The following is a 19787-nucleotide window of genomic DNA, read 5'->3' as shown; positions in this document are numbered from 1 at the left end:
TAAGTAGCTCTGTAATCATGTCTCAGACCTGCCACTGCAGTGTCTGTGTGAGCAGTTTTAACTGTAAATTCGACTTGGCAAGTGCACCCACTTGCCAGGCCCAAACCTTCCCTCTTCTTACATGTAAGGCACCCCTAAGGTAGGCCCTAGGTAGCCCCAAGGGCAGGGTGCAGTGTATGGTTAAGGTAGGACATATAGCAATGTGTTTTATATGTCCTGACAGTGAAATATTGCTAAATTCGTTTTTCACTGTTGCAAGGCCGGTCCCTCTCATAGGTTAACATGGGGGCTACCTTTAAATCTGATTAAAGTGTAGATTCCCTTTGGGAGCGGATGGACATGTGGAGTTTGGGGTCTCTGAGCTCACAATTTAAAAATACATCTTTTAGTAAAGTTGATTTTAAGATTGTGCGTTTGAAAACGCCACTTTTAGAAAGTGAGCATTTTCTTGCTTATACCATTTCTGTGACTCTGCCTGTTTGTGGATTCCCTGTCTGGGTCAGTTTGACAGATGGGCTGGTTGCACCTCACACTAGACAGTGACACAAAAGGGGGCTGGGGTGTAGTCTGCATTTCCTGATGAGCCATCTGTGCTAGGAGGGAGGGGAGGAGTGGTCATTTACACCTGAAAGGGATGTGCCTGTCCTCACACAATGCGGTCTCCGAACCCCTGGTGAGTGTCTGGGGCCTGGCCTGGGCAAGGCAGGATTTCACATTCAAAAGAGACTTTACTTTGAAGTATGCCTACTTCAAAGGAGAAATTGGGTATAAGAAGGGCACCCAAAACCACAGAATTTGGAACACTTCTGGAAACAAGAGGAACCTCTGCCTGGAAATGAGCTGAATAGCTGAGGAGAAGCGCTGCCCTGCCTGTGACTTTGCTTTGTGGAGCTATCCTGCAGTTGCTGCTTCTGCCAGAGTAAGAGGACAAAGACTGGACTTTGTGTGCCTTCCATCTTGTGAAGAAATCTCCAAAGGCTTGATTTAGAGCTTGCCTCCTGTTGTTTCAAGTCTCAGGGACAGCAAAGACTTCTCTCTGCCAGCACCTGGAGTCTCTGGAGAGACTCCTGCTCTGACAAGTGGTGCCCTATCCAGTCCCTGGGCCCTTGAAAGGAAAGCTGATGGAATTCCAAGGAAATCGGCTTCGGACGACTTCGGACCGACGCTGCTGCTGAATCCAGTGCCACCGCCTGCAACCGACTCTGTGATCTTCGCTGGAACGCGACGACCTTAGCAGGCCCGACACCGCTGCAGCCCCGCTGAAGTCCACGACTCCGTGGAAGTCGCCGCACCACGTCGTGACCGACGCTGCTCGAAGCGTGTGGATTCAAAGTTTCACACAGACACCGCAATCCCCGACTTCGCACATCGACTTGTTTTCACTCTTCACCAAAAGTACTGTACTTGGGGGGTCTATGCGACTCTGTGTCCGGTGCCGCTGGTGTCGGTTTGTTGGGAACGACTTCATCACGACACCGTGTTAACACCTCATCAAAGCATTTTGTGTTTCTAAGCACTATTTTTGAGTTTAATCTTTAAAAAATCATAACTTGACTTGTTTATGTCGGATGTTTGTCATTTTGGTCTTGTTTTGTTTAGATAAATACTTCCTATTTTTCTAAACTGGTGTTGTGTCATTTTGTAGTGTTTTCATTAAGTTACTGTGTGTGTTGGTACAAATACTTTACACCTAGCACTCTGAAGTTAAGCCTACTGCTCTGCCAAGCTACCAGGGGGTAAGCAGGGGTTAGCTGAGGGTGATTCTCTTTTACCCCGACTAGAGTGAGGGTCCTTGCTTGAACAGGGGGTAACCTGACTGTCAACCAAAGACCCCATTTCTAACATTTAGAATAACAATTCATTTATTTACATAAATAAATTAAATGTAAAAATCTATAAATAAAAAATAATTTAAATATTAAAACTCTTTCCACCCTAATCCCCGACAAACCCAACAACATGCTACTAAACTAATTTCTAATTAAGAAAAAATTATAAGTAGGTAGGCCACATCCCTTGATGGGGCTGTATTCTGATTCTAATTCTGTCTCTGTTGAGGTCAACCTAGATAGGGACTGAGTTACAGCAATTTAGTTTTACACCACATTACCCTTATTTAGCAAATAGAAATAAGCTTAAAATCACCTTCACAGTTACATCACTTGAATCACTTCCCTAGTGCCCCAATGTCTACATTTCTCTCAGAGTAGAGAAGACAGAACCAATTTATTAAAAAAATAGAATATTTATTTTACCCAAGAGATGTTGAGTTGACTTAGTTAGTGTGACTTCCAGAACTGCAATTTTTACAATGCTAGCAGTACGTGTTTTCACAAAGTCAAAGCTAACAATGCTCGTATAGTAAAGAGAAATCTCTCGGCCACAATCGGCGGTAGGCAAAGAACTATACATTCCCTTACTCGACAGAAATGTGCGCTTTCCCAATTGATTGTATGTGTGCAGATGCCGCACTCTGATACACGCATGCAGTATAAAAGACCCTCCAGCCAGCCTTGCTACACCACCGAGTACTCACGGCTATCGGAAACCAAGATGGGCAAGGTAAGAGAACCGACACTGGAAACTCCTCTCAATAAATGTACTAAAATGTAAAAAATATGTCTCGGGCAGATTCTATATGTAGCAGTCTCGTCAGGTTGCTTGAACTCAACAGTAATTGAGTAAATAACTTTATTTATGGGATCAAAAACTAAAAATATACTTTCAAAATTAAATACATACTTCTCAAGGTGGGTATTTTGTTCTCTGATGTTAGTATCACCTGTTTTTGCTGCAGTGAAATCAAGAGGAGAAAAGGCAAGTCTGAAAATGGTCCCTTTCACAAAGCTACTTCCACCTTGAGCAAACAGTCATTTGTAAGTGCAAATTCAGCTTTGTGATTTACAATACGTGAATTTGCACTTTTTAATGGATTTATTCACAAGCAAAAGAATATTGCGTTATAAAATGTGGGCCCTTTGTCTTGAGGTTTGGCAGAATGTGTGAGGAAAAAAAACAGTAATGCAAAGCAATTTAATCATTTTCACTTGCACGCAGCTGACTGCTAGTTTCTATGGTTACGTGAACGCACCCGTTTTTACATTCCTTTTGGGCGAACAAGAACCCCTTTTCCAAATACAGCGGTCCCTTCTCTCCGTCAAACACACATTGTTTCTGTAAATTAAAAGCAAACGTTATCGACAGTAGTTCGTTTTGAATCAAAGTTTGTAGGGTCCCTTACAAGCAAGGCAACATATGAAGAACAAATTCCAAAAACGAAAATAGGAACTTTCGCCATCACTCTCACTACACAGTATAACTGGTACCTACAAGGGAGAACCTGGAAGACATTAATGTGGTTTTTTAGAGAGCTGCATTTCCTAAAAAATAAAAAATAAGAGCCTCTGAAATTAGGAAACATATGAGATCTGGCTTATCTTTGAACCAAAAATATGCTTTAATTGTATTTGCATAAAAATTAAACTGCGCAAGAAATGCTGCTGAAAATGGAAATAAAATAGACACCACACTTAGCAGCTCATTTTTGGCAAAACGCATTTTGCACAATTTCAAACAAATTTAAGGAAAATTCATGACATTTAACAATAAACTAATTTTAGAAATTATTCAGCGTCCTAAGTAGGTCCCCGGTAAATTAAATATTCTCATGCCATATTAGCACCACCTCACATTAAAACGGTATTTTAGGATTTGGTGGAGTCAGACTGACAAATATTGGTAGGGCCCCTGCACCCTATTTAGACGCAGAGGAAGAGCTGGGTTTTGTATGGTGGAGCCCTAGCTAGCTCTGCTCTAATAAACCCTTGAATAAGTAGTGCATCCACCACGGGGCCACCTGTCACAGTGGTGAATGCCCCGTTCTATTGATTCAAGTTCACATCGAATGTTCCTGCTAAATTCGACCAGGCAAGGTATCAAGGTCCCGAGCAGGAAAAGAGAAAAATGTCCCTTATGGTAAGAAATCTCAGCGCATCAGAGACATCACTAGGGTATGTTTAGAAGAATGTCAAGTGGTCCACAGGTGGCAGCCGGCTCAGCATTAAGCAGTGCTGAAAGTGCTCCTGCTGCATTGGTGAATTCACTTAAAGCAAAGAGCTACATGCCAAGCAGCAGAAGATCAGTGAACATGGTAAGTGGGCCTCTGCTTGCTGGGGCCGAAGAGAGGGCCTCATCCGAAATGGGACCCTAACTAAAATCAGACTGTGCCAGGTGTACTGATTTCAATTTTGCCAGGTAGTTTTCTTATGCCAATACTTAAACATACCTTCATTGTGTAACCCTCATAAGATAAATGGTGTATTTATTGTTTTTATACACGTTTTCCTGCAGTGGAGGACTGCCAGTTTGTTCCAGTCTGTAATTTTATATCCAGCACACTGCTTTATAAACCTTAACATGCCCCATTTGAAAAGCAGTCCATTGTGGGGAAGTGACAAACTTTCAAGGTGGTAATTTATGTTCCTTGACATCGTCATGAACATCAATCTCCTACATGTTATCACTAAACCGTTTGCAATTTATTAATCTTCGTTACAGATCATCTTCTACGAGGACAGGAACTTCCAGGGTCGTTCCTATGAGTGCAGCTCCGACTGTCCAGAGCTGAACCCCCACTTCAGTCGCTGCAACTCCATCCGTGTGGAAAATGGTAACTGGATGTTGTATGAGCTGCCTAACTACAGGGGGCACCAGTACTTCTTGCGAAGGGGGGAGTATCCTGACTTCCAGCACTGGATGGGGTACAATGATTCCATTAGATCCTGCCGCTCGATTCCACAGGTACGTTTGCCTTCATTTGTCCACACTCTTTGGAGAAGATCATTGGCCCCGGGTTTCGTAGGATGGAAAGTTATTTTTGAAATGCTCTTTCTGCAGCGGTCTCCATGATTTCCTTCAAATGAAAAAAAAAACATCCATTCACTTAAGAAGAGTAGTTGTTTTCTCTTGGGGGAACACAGCATATTTCTTGTAAAAATGTACCTCTTACTATGTTGAAGCACTATTGTTGCTGTAAATTAAATCATATCTAAATAATAATTTTGCCTGGAACTGAGATTTGTTGTCGAAAGATTTTTGTTCAAAAGAAGGAGGTCTAATTATGTTTAATCAGAAGTAAAATAATCAGGCTATTGTGGCAGGTAATGACCAAATAATGACGGGTTTCGTGTTATTAAAGAAGGTATCACATCGCTAACAAGGGTGTGCCATAGTCATAACATAAATTGCATTTGGCATAAAAAATAAATTCCATGGCTATGCCACCGTGCCAATGCCATGTCATGTTTGCCAGATTTTGAAGAAGGAGGTCCTTTACTTGTACTTTCATCTTACTGTCTGGAAGACGCATAGCCCAGCAATCCTTGAAGGCCAAGATCTAGTTGGGCAAAGCTGAAGTTGCTGATGAGAGAGAGAGACATTAACACCTGTATTTTTACTTTTTTTGCGCCGCATTTGCGTAGTTTTTTGACGCAAAAACGGCGCAAACTTGCGAAATGCCATTGTATTTTGTAGGTTTGCGCCGTTTTGCGTCAAAAAGCGGCGCAAATGCGGTGCTAAAAAAAGTATAAATACGGGCCTAAGAGAGTGAGAGAATTTGCTTTACCTGTTTTTCAGCTCTGCTGTGGCAGCCCAGGAGCTGCACAACCTATTAGCTGGCCACCAGAAGTAGGGATGGGAGATTACCACAGAAGCAGCAGTGCCATATGTAATTATGTATGTTTATAGAATTACTATAGCGTGAACATAGCCAAAAGGTAGTAGAGCACTAAACATGATTAAAGAAAAGCATAAAATCAATGAGTAGGATAAAAGGAAGCTGGGTTTTGAATGGTTAATGCATTGTGATATAGTTTTATTTCGGGGAGTTTCTTCAACTTGTTCCTAAAACGGAGCAATATTGGGGCAATCCTGAAGGATACTGGGATGTTGTTCCAGATCTTGGATGCATGGATGTAAACGGTAATGGCAATGCCAAATAAGATCTTGAAAGTGGAGGTGAGGGCCTTTGGATATGTTAGGAATGGACACCTTTCTTATAGCCATTATTCCTACCCTAAACAGTTGTGAGCTCCAGCAGCTACAGTTGCCATCGCCAGCATTAGTAGGAACCATAGCTATTAGACAGACTGTCAAAGATGATGGTTTTCAGGGAGAGCTTCATCTTCACAATACAAACCCACCTGCTACCTGCTGCTTGTAAATGATCTTGCAACAAATCCCTGGGCTCTTGTCCCAGTTTATCGCCTCATTGCTTCCCAGTTAGTTTTCCTCTTTGCAAATACCACAAGATGCATACATATATGGTGTCATGCAACTAGGAGTTTTTAGTTTGTGAACAGCTCTCCACACCAGTAAATCTTTCCTTGGTAAAAATGTGTCCAGTAAACTATCCCCTAACACAAACCTTGCAACCCAAATAGACTCAGTGGTATCGTATTCCACAATCTAACATTGGTCAGCTCACAAACCCACACATTCACTGCCAGTAAAAAGCACTTAGCCAAGGTGCCAAAGGTGCCAAAGGTGGTGGGTTAACTGTCTTCACTATGATTGATCCACCACTCCATTCATTACTGCATTCTACATCATGTTTTGAGTCATCTGAGATGCCTTGCCTTCTAATGTGATCAGATGGTTTGTAGTCTAACCTTTTTTTAGTTAGAGTGAAACCTTGGGTTTGGGAAGGTATTGAGACAGGGAGTAAGAGTCTAGAGGCCCAGTCAGTTGGCTTCTCAACTGCTCTTTTTGGTCTCCAACCTTTTCTGTAATGAGCGCTGCTTTTGATCATAAAATATCTTTGTGAGCTACCAAAGGCTAAACAACTGAATTATTGTTACCAGACCCCCCTATGTCCAGTTTCATTTACTTTAAGCCTACTGTCCATGGAGCCAGATACTATGCTTTAAACAGAATACTTTGACTAGAGGCAATATGACAGGGCTGCCATGTGTGTCAGTAAGAAGGTGGTCTTTGGGGATGTATGAAGATGTATGCATATGAATGTGAAGTATGTGTGTGGGTGACTGAGAGCCTGTGTCATATGGATTTGTGACACAGAACATGCCTTTCGCCATATGTGGCACCATTACATGTATTACATAAACATATAATTATTTTTTAAATGGGAAACATTTAAAGTGACGAAAACTGTTCTGCGAAAATGTTCATAACATGGAACATTTTTCTGCACTTTAATTTTCTCCCATTTATAAAAATGACTGTATTTTATCAGTTATTCAAATGGCACAGGGTCATCTCGCCACTGGGAGCAAGAGGCCTGCTGTTTGAATATGCAACACTTTGAAATGGAAACCTAATTATTAGGGTAATTTTTTATTTAAATGTTGCCCATTTTAAAGCATTCAGACACATCACTTTGTTCTCATGCTCCAATACTGAGTAGACAACAGCCCTAGTTTGTGTCATAAATCTGACTGAGCTGTGCTCATTATCAGGCCTTGCTATCTGCAGCCTGATGATAATAATGTAAAATAAACACACCCTCCCTCTAACTTTAAAAGGAAAATGTGACCCTGTGCTTTCTTAAAATCAAACTTAAGGCTGTGAGCTACTCTGAAGGTGGCTGGGAGCTACGGTAGCGCATGACTGGTTGGAGACACCTGGTCTAGTCCAACCAATGACATCTATACTCTACAACATTCCTCTTCCTAAAGGACTGAAAATTAAAAAAGAGTAAACCAGTTACGCATCCTAGTGATCAGGAACCCACAAATGGCAAACCTCCAAATCTTCATCACACTCTTAGCCTCACACCATGATGTAACAGTGTTTCTGAAACTCGAGGTCTATCTAGGTGGTTGACCTTTCAGAATCTTCTGTACCCCTAGGAGTCAGCCAATAAGGGCAGATGATTCATGTCAGTTCGCCCCTGAAAGAGATATCTGAGACTTGAGAAACTCATTCTACATAGACCTTGTAGCCCTGCAATACTTCACAGACTGTCATAAAAACATCAATGACAGAAGACATGAAAACGTTCTCATACTATAGGTAGTACTGTATGTCCAAATGTATCACATTCATTTTACTTCTCTCCTTTTGCATTCGAGTAACTTTTCTCTATGTTGTAGTTGTCTTTTTCATTTTTGTCCATTCTGTGAACCTGTAAAGTTATCCACTTGCTATAAGTGAGTGAATTCAGTGGAAAGTATTGAATACAATTCAAAATGGCAAAGCTCATCTGAATACTGGCATCTGATATCTAGCTATCATTTTTTCTTTTCCATTTTCCCTAATCATAGCACCGTGGCGACTTCAGAATAAGGCTTTATGAACGTGAGAACTTTGGAGGCCAGATGATGGAGTTCTCTGAAGACTGTCCACATGTTTATGAGCAATTCCGTTACAATGACATATACTCCTGTAACGTACAAGATGGGCACTGGGTCTTCTACGAGGAGCCTAACTATAGAGGACGTCAGTACTACTTAAAACCTGGAGAGTATCGGAGGTACAGCGACTGGAGTGCCTCAAGCCCAAGAGTTGGTTCTATCAGGCGTCTCAGGGACAACTACTAAAGCTGTACAGTTGACACAAAGGGAAATTGTGTATGCAACATAATTAAATGTTGTAAAATGAGTTGTCAGCATTCCTAAATAATGGGTAGAATAATTATGAATATTAATTATAATATTTCATTCTATGTATCTCATGGTCTGCTATTAAATTCGACAACCTATTGCAGAAGCACAATAAACAAAAGTTTTCCTATAAATACATTTCCTGTTATTTACCTCATTTCATATTTAAAACAAGTTCTAAATGTCTTTAATACAACTTAAAATTGACTTCTTTCTTTGACAGTAATCAAGTACATGAACAATATACTTTACATGATCACCTGTTTACATGGTGTGATGTTATGGGGATGGGCTCCAAACATTCTACTCCAAAAGGAAAAGGCTACTGACAGATTTTAAAATCTAAATCAGCAGCAAAGTCATTGCTTCAAACCTGATCTCATATTCCCCTAGTCCCTCAGCACCCTCGTAAGGACCCTTGTCAGTGATGTCTATGTTCCTTATCCACATCCCTGAACAGCTTAGCCCAGAGCCCATAAGCCTGACACAGCCCATGCCTTGAACCCACAGATAATTCTGTTGGCCCTTACTGTCCCCAAACTTTTATCCCTTGCCTGCCCTTCTAAAGCTATTAACCCCCAGCATTTGTTCCTGAATCCTCCTGATCTCTCAGACCCTGGCCATCGGCCATTGCACCCCAATCCTACACCTCCATGAAACCCCTGAAAACCCTGACAATATTCATGGGCCCTCACTTCTAGGTCCATAATACTTATATTTATGCTTAGCTCCCAGCCCATAGACCAGTTCCTGATCCTATAGGCACTGTGCCCAAGAGTTCTCAATCTATCAAAAAGTTTACCAAGCCACGTCCAAATGGAATGGAATGCCAGTACATGCAGCCCAAAACTTCCATGTTTCTGTTACTCAATCCGTCACCATGTACAGTTCCAGTTCTGTAGCCTCACATAACCTTTTATAGTACTATTATAATTATTTTAGTTATGTTTTTATTATTATTATTTAATTATTTAATACTAGCATCTATCAGCAAGAAGCCAAACAAGCTGAACTTATTGCTGGCCCAGCAATCACGCATTTATGTAAAACACATATCTCAACTCTATTGCACACTCTTCATCTCCCATTCACTAATCAGTTTGTGTCCTCATATTTTGACCATCAGATCCTACCCTCATACCCCCACTTCCTCACTTGTACATCAGCAACCAGATGCAAATTAACATTTCTCCCATAGTTTCTCAGATTCATCAAGACTGATCCACACCAACCAGCTCCAATGCCTGTCTTCTTTAATGAGCCCATTCATTCAGTACCTTACATATCCTATATGTAATTATGTCTCAGATTCAACATCTGCCTGACTACGTGCAACCTTCTAACCCCCAACTATGTGTACAAACCTTGCAAAATCAAGGAAGCACACTCTCCGAATAACTTACCCCAACTTCCCTCATAATAGCACTAGACTAGGCAAATCATTCTTACTACAACACACTATGGGGGTCTTTACAAGCCGCCCGCCAAGCGGTAACCGCCGTGCGGCCTCCAATGTGGCCGCACTCCTGCGGACCCCATTACCCCATCCCCGCTGGGCCGGCGGGCGCAAACCTAGTTTACGGCCGCCGGCCCAGCGGGGATGCGGCCGCAACATAGGAGCCGGCTCCTAATGGAGCCGGCGGTGTTGCGGCCGTGCGACGGGTGCAGTAGCACCCGTCGCGCTTTTCACTGTCTGCTATGCAGACAGTGAAAAGCTGCACGGGCCCTGTTAGGGGGCCCCTGCACTGCCCATGCCAGTGGCATGGGCAGTGCAGGGGCCCCCGGGGCCCCAGGACTCCCCTTACCGCCAGCCTCTTCCTAGCGGTGCAAACCGCCAGAAACAGGCTGGCGGTAGGGGAGTCATAATCCCCATGGCAGCGCTGCCCTGGCGGTTTATCACCGCCGGGGCTAAAACAGCGGGAAACCGCCGGCCCCGGCGGTGCGACTGCGTAATACGGGTCTCCGTATCGCCAGCCTGTTGGCGGTACGGATGCCACATTACCCATGGCGGTCTCTGCCCGCCAGGGTCGTAATGACCCCCTATGTCACCCATTCTTAAGCCTCTTCCTTACTTACACAACACATGCTCATTACCATCTTCATCTCAGCAGCTATTTATCTCATTTGTATTCTAAATCCACACTCATCTAGACCAAACTGAGTTCTCTTCAAGATATTGCCCATCTCCCTCATTCCCTCCCTCTGTTTCCATTTCAGCCTGACTCTTTCTCTTCGCCTTTACCCTTACTGAGCACCACTCCAAACTCTTTGCACCCAATCCTTCATCTCTCTCTGAAATTCCCTTTGTCCACAAATCAGAAAATCACTCTCAATGATGAGCTTGCCTGCATCACCCATCATTCAGTTCTATCTGTCACTCTCTTTCAGTGCATTAGCACACCCATAACCCTTCTCCTACTAAAAAAAACACAACAAAGCCCACCAAACCCTCTGATTTCTGCACAATTTATTTCCTTTTCTTCCTTGAATCTAAACACATCGTAACTCTCCAGTGACAGTCTATTAAGAACCCTCTATTTATTATTCTGTTACACACACTCATCTGAGATCACTCCCTCCAATCCCTCCTACTTTGTATCATGTCCCACCTCTTTTACTTTGTTCTCATTTCCTTCACTTCTGTGTGGCACTCAACAAAATTGTCCATACAACTCTGCAAAAACTTCCTTTGAATGCATCACTGATAGTTGACTCATCTGACTATGGTATGTTATGTTAGACAATTTATATAAATCAGAGACTAGAATAGAAAGGAAAACTTTAAAAAGCCAAATTTTGAGCAATTTCCTAAACTTGAGGTAGTTAGTTGCGGAACATAAATCCAGAAGAAGGGTGTTCCAGTGGTGGACCACAATATGTTAAAAGAAACAGCCATCTGGTTTAGAAAAATGACATGGGTGTATGAGCCAAAGTGGAAGAGTTTAGGATTCATCAATGACAAGATAAACTGTTATGAAGGTAAAAAGAACCTGCAGCATGAATAGGTCTGCAGAAGTATCATAAGAGTTTAAATGTGGATCGCTTACACACCGGTAACCAGTGTAGAGAATTGAGGGTCCGGCCAGGTGAGAGGGAATCAACAAGTTGAGCACCAAAAGGGCATCAGCACTCTGAATGGTTAGAAGTCTTTTTAATAGGGATTCAGCAATGCCTACACAAGGAGCATTACCTTAATCAAACTGACTTGTTATTAGTGCTTGGACAACAGTTTTTCAAAAGCCCACAGCAACCCATGAAACGTTTTGTGCAACATATGCAGAATCCCGTGGCAGGAACCACAGACCATGAAAACTTGATCTTTCAAGGAAAGGGACATGTTGGAGATAATCCCCATGTCCCTAGTGGTGTTAGCGGGCGAAGGAGAGAAGCCAAGCTCACTTGCCACCAATCTGGGGCTCAAATGATGTTTGCCTTACCAAAAATAATGACCTGTGTTTTATCACCATTAAGCCTCAGACCCTTGTCTTTCACCCAGATAGCAATCTTACGCATGCAGTCTAGAAAACCTGCATCTTGTCTGTTCAAAGTTCTCTGAGATGTTAATAATAAGCTGAGTCATCAGCATGAGCTACAGTATCAGAGCCACATTTTGAAACCTGTCAGCCTTAGAGTGATCTTCCCCCAAACCTTTAGCCATCCTCCATATTTTACTCATCCCATTTTAGGACTCTAGCACCGGTTAACAGTGGTAAATTGTGCATTGTGCAATTGCCCTCTCCTTAAAATATGGTAACATTGGCTCATCCCCTATTTGTGTATTTCATTTAATTGCAAGTCCCTAATAAAGTGGTAATACATGTACCCAGGGCATGTGAATTAAATGCAACTAGTGGGCCTGCATCAGTGATGCAGCAAAGAAGACTACCAAAATGGGGATCATCAGTCTGCCCTAATTTAAGCTGCATCTGACATTGTCAGTGGCTGTCAACATGGAAGTTTCGGTGCTTTGACAAGGCCTGAAGCCGTACTGAGGGTGATCTGAAAAGATAGGATGTCAATTGGACATTAATATATTTTTCCAGGACTTTAAACAGATAGTTAAGGAGTGAAATGGACTGGTAGTTAGAAAGAATGAGGGTCCAGTAGAAGGTTTCTTTAGTAAGGGGATAATCCTTAGGGTGTTTCCAAACTGGTGGGGTGTATGTATCAGTAAGGGACATATACAAATAGATTTGCTAGAGGGGCATTCAAAGCACTGGTGTTAGCAGAAATTATGTATGGAGAGCAGGGGTCATTTGGGAATCCTGGACTTATTGTATGCATCAAAGTTTCCACTCCTGGCACACCAAACTGCTTAAAGGAATTGAGGGAGCAAATTGCATTCAGTGTTGGGGAGGTCGTTCCAGGATTTGGAGGCTTGATAGGAGAATGATTGACCTCCCGTTCTGCTTCTGTGGATGCGAGGTGTGTGTGCGAGTGAGAGTGATGCTGAGTGAAATTGTGTGGTGGGTTGGGGAAGTGAAGCCAGTGATTGAGGTATGCAGGTCCTGTGTTGTGTAGTGATTTGAAGGTGTGTGTGAGAAGTTTGAACTGGCAGCACTTCTGGATGGGGAGCCAGTGGAGCTCTTGAAGGAGTGGTGTAGTGTGGATTCGGTGCGGGAGGTTGAGGACGAGTCTGGCAGTGGTGTTTTGGATAGTTTGAAGCCTGAAGGAGATCGGTTGGAATGCTGGTGTAGAGTTCATTGCCACAGTCCTTGCAGCTTGTGATTAGGGCCTGTGTCAAAATAAATTTGGTGTCCAGTGGGAGCCACTTGAAGATCTTACGTAACATGCAGAGGATGTGGAAGCACGAGGAGGTGACAGCATTGACCTGGGACTTCATGGTGAGGTTGGTGTCCAGGATGAGGCCTAAGTTCCCAGCGTGATCAGTTGGGGTGGGTCCAAGATTTGCGGGCTACCAGGTAGAGTCCCCTGGTGAGCTCTTATTCCTGAAGATCAGCACTTCAGTTTTGTCACTTTTGAGCTTGGTGCAGTATATATCATCCAATTAGCCATGCTGGTCATGCATTGTTTGAAGTTTGTCTTGGTGGTGACAGTGTCAACTGAGAGGGAAAAAATTAGCTGCGTGTAATTGGTATAGGTGATGATGTTGATTCCATGGGATCTGGTGGTGTTTGTCAGAGGAGTCATGTATATCTTCAAAAGGGTAGGGCTGAGTGATTATCCCTATGGGACTCTGCAGATGAGGTCCTTGGGTTCTGATATTAATGGCAAGAGCCTGACTTTTCATATTCTTCCAAGAGGAAGGAAGCTATTCATTTGAGTGCTGGCCTTTGTATTCTCACTGTGTGTATTGTCGTGATAAATGTGTGGTGGGAAATGGTGTCTAAAGTGTCAGAGAGGTCGAGGGGGATGACAGCAGTAGTCTGTCCATGGTCAAGGATGGTGCTAATGTCGTCAGTGGAAGCGATGAGGGATGTTTCGGTCCTGTGGTTGTTTCAGAATCCTGATTACAAGTCATCCAGGAGTTTGTGGCATTCTAGGTGTTGCAAGAATTGTCTGTTGATGGTCTTTTTTTTTTTTTATTTGTCTGGGAAGGGGAGCAGAGACCTACAGTGTCTAGGGCCTCAGTAATGGCAGCATTAAATTAAGTGTCCAACATGTTGATATTGTCTGCTAGCCTAGATTGAGGTAAGTGAAAAGTATTAGAAAATTTTGTATTATTTATGAGATTCCAGAATCTGACTTGGGAGGTTCAAGAGGATCTATAAGTTGTCTTTGGCTCAGGCCAATTGAGAAATCAAGATGGTTGTGGTCTGCTCAGGTAAGGGCCAAGGGCTGTTCTACAGTGACAGCACTGGATTTGGAAAAGATCAGGTCAAGGGTATGCCCTGAAGATTCTGTCGGGCTGATACTTTTTGAAACAGGCCCAGAGTCTGAAGTCGAAACATGCATATTGTGCTCAGTGGGATATCTAGGCCAACATTTAAGAGGGCCTTAACCACCAGTGCATCACTTTTTTTGAACCACTAAATCATATTTATGAAGCCACACAAAGCCACTATGCCTGGCTTTGACTGGCCGCAGAAATATGGAGTTAAGGCAAGGCAGTGCAAATCACTGCATTGCCTTACTCTGCACTGAGGAGGCATTCCATGGATGCGGCTGTGTGTGTTCCCAAGTGTAGTCAAGTTTTTGTCAGAAATAAAGAAGTGACACAATTCTAATAATAATTGAGTGTATTAATAAGTAAATAAAATTGGGCCGGGAGTACAGCACAGTTCTGTAACTGAAGCCACATTCAACTCAACTCTCACAAACAGCGTTTTTTTATACACTTGGTGGACACCCAAATTCCACCTCCTTCGTACTTTTACAATTAACAAAAGACCATAATTCTTTAAACGCTATCTGGCTACTTGTTACAAGAATACAGTTGTAACAGATATAATACATATATCTTTCTACTACCACAGTAACCTTCGATCATATCCTTTGAACTCTATCAATATGCCCTCCCTACATGTTTACCAGCCTTTGAGGTTTTACGGTCTGCCCCCCACTTACTGCTAACCTTGAAACACAAACATCTAGTGCTGTGTCTCCCTTTCAGCCTGTCATGATTTACCCCTTCTCCTAACCCTGGTATCAGAAAGCGGCTCAGACTCTCCTTTGTGTATGCGTCCTTCTAAATTACCTATGGCATGCGAAGTCACACTATGACTGCTTTTACCCTGCACCTGGCCTCTCTCCTCAATCTCCTTTCTGTCCCTGCATCCCTGTGTGACCGTTATATTCAAACCGAGGCCTATACTTTTCATGTATCATATGCACTTCTGCACATTTGTTTTCTACTTTGTGTGTGCCTACTCTAGGCCTTCTGTCATTTTCTTGAGGCCTATTACACAAGCAACACCCATGGACTTTGATGCATCCTCAGGTTTATAAGACCTTTTAAACCTTGGGATGTGCCAAAACCTTACGCTTCCTGGGGAAGGCGCATTGAGGAGAAATATCTTTATATCTTTACTTCCCCTCAATTTTTCCTCTTTCTATGTGTGCTAAACGTCAAAAACAGGAATGAGCCATATTGCTTGAATACAGCGCATTCATGCCCTTTCTGTTTGAAACTGTGCAGCTCAGCAAGGTGACTTTCTGCACTGCCCAGCGCCAAAATCTCACACATTTGGGCCCTATTGTTAAAGTAGCAACAGTTAATGCCTAGGTGTATGTCTTGCTAGGCAGGGTGGTCCATGCCTAGACGAGACCATGTGACTTAGTGGGGTATAAGTAATTGACCCTAAGTAAGTGGTAGATACTTGCAGGCCAGTAGCGAGGCAACAAGAGGCCCTGCAAGGCACGGAGGAGTGTTAATACAACATTTGTCACTAGAAATGAAGGGGCACATGAGAAGGAGCGAGCAGAAGTATGGCAGTCGCATATGTGGGTGTTAGTTTAGCCATCTGTTGATGCCCCATCTGAAAGAATAGTTTCATGATGGTCCATCACTAACCTGCTTTACTCACAGACAGCATGGCTGTTGATCCATATCCTGCACATATGAACCATGAAGATATTAAGTTTTTAAACTATTTTCAACAATTGTACTTTTTAAAAGGGCAATGTAATACATCATCATATTAATTTTAACAATGACAACAAAAATAACAGTAATAATAATGATTTGTTACAAGTGAAGTGCTAAATATTACAGATTTGCCTTTTTGTATAACAGTAAATACCACGTTACAGTTACTCAGTTTAATAGTATTCCTGTAATAGGATTCTAAACTGTAACATTTTTATCATGCATGATCATGCTTTCGGCAGCTTTTCTTTGATTGTGAATGACTCACTTTTACTTGTTTTTTAGCTACCTTTCTTCAAATCTCAGTCCTTTCAGCACCGAACTGTTGCACATTGTGCTGCTTGATTTCTCGTCTTCCAGCACCTATTTTAATATTGAAACCTTGTGGATAACCCAAGCTGCTCAAAGTAGAGCTAACAGTACCTTAGCCATTCACCTTTCACGGATATGCTGAATTTAGGCATTGTGTACAGTGTCTCTTTTTGGCCATTGGTAAATGGCACAGACACCCAAAGCCAGGGATCTACAGCCTGATTTGTCCACAGGGACCAGCAGGCATGGGTTCAGAAGGGCAACATGCTGAAAAAAGAGATGCTGTATTTTAATAAACAAAACACTGAGTTAGTGAGCCTGTATGTGGCCATCGTAACATATTTTGCCACTCATATCCTTGTTGCCTTTAAAAAATTCCTTGATGTTGTTGGTAAATGATTTACGTTTGTCCCGCCTTTGGGCTGTTTTGTTACTGCCTTGCAGACTGACCCTGTTACATGGATTGTTTCACGATTGCTGATATACTTCAGCATGGGCGAACTATTTTTTTCATTTGTCTCTGCCCATCATGCTCCATGGTGGCCTTGGTGCTCACAGCATGAACAGCACGGAACAGAGTGAACTCCATTGGCATTATTGAAGCACTGTTCACATTGTTTACACTGTTACCTAATCAGAGTAATTTCTTTTGGCTCTCACCTTCACGCTCTATAGCTTTCACAAAAAAACTTGTAATTGATAAATGCTTTATGTAAAAAACACAGAAATCCTCAAAGTGCCTCTCCCAACACAGCAGAAAAGCCAAAACTACAATAATCACTGCACTCAGGAAAGTTGCCCCGTAATACTTTCCAGAGCATTACTTTTAGAAAACATTTTTGCTCATAACTTAGCCTGTGGTGGTCATAGGACAATGGGACCACCACCAAAACGTTCACAACAACATGCTCTTTCTACATCATCTCTGCGTCCCCACACTAGGTTGGTGGGACCTCAAAATAATAACCCCTTCTACCATTGTGCCTATTTAAGCTCTTTCCTGGCTGGAACATTTGATTTACAGCTGGGAGTAGTTTTAAGGGCCTTGATTGTGATATCATTACAGCAGGTCTGTTGGCACTGAAAATGTGTAAAACACTATGCCTTACACATTACCAAATATACGATTACACTGTATTACTTTCTGCCATTTTTTTCAGATGGTTATGTCCTCTAGGGCCTAACTATATGGTTGCATGACCATGTTTCTTATAAAAGCTATTTTCATGGTAGTGGTTTTTAGGGGCTGTTCTGAACATTACAGTCAACATAGTATAATATTTGCGGCATGAAAACGCGTCTCATAATGCTTAACATAGCATTACTTTTTACAAAATGTTTTTGCTCATAAATCAGCCTGTGGTGGTCCTAGGACAATGGGACCACCTTCACAATATTCACCACAATGTGCTCTTTCTGCCCACATCATCTTTGGGCCCCCACACTAGGTTAGTGGGGACACCAAAATAATAACCTCTCTCTCCTTTCAGTGTCCTTTTTGAGGTTCTTTCATTGCTGGAACTTTTGTTTTGAAGCAGGCGGTAATTTTGTTTCAAGGGCCTTTTTTTAATATCGTTGCAGTAGGCCTGCTAGCCTTCAAAATGTGTAATGCACTACACCCTCTAGGAGCTAAATTTAGGGTTACACTGCATTACTTTCTGCCATTCTCTTTTCATGTGGTTATGACCTCTAGAGGCTAACTCTATGGTTACATTGCCGTGTTTCTTACAAGTGCTATTTTTATTGTAGTGTCCTCTAGGGACTGTTGTGAGCATTACAGTCAACATACTACAATATTTGCAGGCACAAAAACGTTCCCCATAATGCTTTGCAGGGCATTACTTTTACAAAACATTGTTTCTCATAACTCAGCATGTGGTTGTCCTTGGACAATGGGACCACCTTCAAAACGTTCACCACAATGTGCTCTTTTTGGCTAAGTCATCTCTTGGTCCCCACACTAGGTTAGTGGGAAACCCAAAATAATAACCCCTCCCACCATTCAGTGTTTTCTTAAGCGCTTTCATGGTGGTAAGTTTTGTTTTATAGTTGGGAGTAATTTGTGTACTAAAGGCCTTGTTTGTAATTTATTTGCAATAGGCCTGCTACTCCTAAAAATGTGTGATGCACTATGTTCTCTATGGGCTAAATATATGGTTACAGTGCATTTCTTTCTGACATTTTCTTTTCAGGTGGTTATGTCCTCAAGGGACTAACTACTGCTGGCTTCTGACTTTGCTGAGCAGTGCTCTCCAAGGGCTTGGATTGAGCTTGCCTCCTGTTTTCTGAAGTCTCATGTCCAAAAAGACTTCAGGACATATTTATACTTTTTAGTGCAAAACTGAACTAACGCAGTTTTGCATCAAAAAGTTATGCACTGACTTGCACCATTCTTGAGCGCCAGCCGAGCACCATATTTATGGAACGATGCAAGCCGGAGCAAAGGGTAGGCGCGTCAAAATAATTGACGTTAGCCGGGTGGGGTGGCGGTATGGGAGAAGGGGGTTTTGCACCCAAAAAGTATGTTTGGCTGATTGGAGTAAATAAAATGACTCTACCCAGCTGAGCGTCATCTTCTGATGCAAAACCATCCATACCATATGACTCCTGTCTTAGAAGAGACAGGAGTCATGCCCACCACCCCAATGGCCAGCACAGGGGACAGGGGCACCCAGCCCATTCCAGGGCCCCCAATGGCACTTAAAAAGAAACTAACCTGTACTTACCTATTCTTACCAGGGATGGGGTCCCTCATCCTCCGCTGTCCCTCTGGTGTGGGTGGGGGTGTCCCTAGGGCCTGGGGAGGGCACCTGTGGGTTTATTCCATGGTGTTCCACCATGGAAATAGGCAGACAGGTCCCCCAACACCTGCCCTGACCCAGGCGTTAAATAATGGTGGAAAGCAAGCCTTGCACCGTTATTTTACCCTTCCTCCCCACCCATGTGTGATTTTAACACGAGGGATAAATATGGCGCTAAGGCCATAGAGTCATTTTTTACACGTGGACGCCTACCTTGTATCTCATTGACGCAAGGTAGGTTTCCACGTCCAAAAAATGACTAACTCCATAACTTTTGCGCTAGATGGGTCTAGCGCCAAAGTACAAATACGAAGTTAGTTTTGCACCAAATTTGCATTTAAAAAAATGACGCAAATTCGGTGCAAAACAAGTATAAATATTCTCCTTCGTCTCTTGATGAAACTCCTTGTGTGCTGAAAATCGACTCACAGCCTGCCGGAAATGACGCAAAGCATGCCCTGTGTAGAGAAAATCACCGCACAGCCAAACTGGAACAACGCAGCC

General features: G+C 42.7%; 1 protein-coding gene across 1 annotated transcript; it reads left to right on the top strand.

Annotated features, from left to right (window-relative positions):
- Nucleotides 1-2494: 2494 nt before the first annotated feature.
- LOC138285685 (gamma-crystallin M2-like) lies at nt 2495-8708 on the top strand. The gene is made up of 3 exons (XM_069225950.1): nt 2495-2562; nt 4558-4800; nt 8283-8708. The coding sequence occupies exons 1-3, from the start codon at nt 2554-2556 to the stop codon at nt 8556-8558; spliced, it is 528 nt and encodes a 175-aa protein (XP_069082051.1). The 5' UTR covers nt 2495-2553; the 3' UTR covers nt 8559-8708.
- Nucleotides 8709-19787: the final 11079 nt, after the last annotated feature.

This window comes from Pleurodeles waltl, chromosome 3_1 (assembly GCF_031143425.1).
Source record: "Pleurodeles waltl isolate 20211129_DDA chromosome 3_1, aPleWal1.hap1.20221129, whole genome shotgun sequence".
NCBI classification, from domain to species: Eukaryota; Metazoa; Chordata; class Amphibia; order Caudata; family Salamandridae; genus Pleurodeles; species Pleurodeles waltl.
This window is presented reverse-complemented; position numbering and strand designations above follow the sequence as displayed.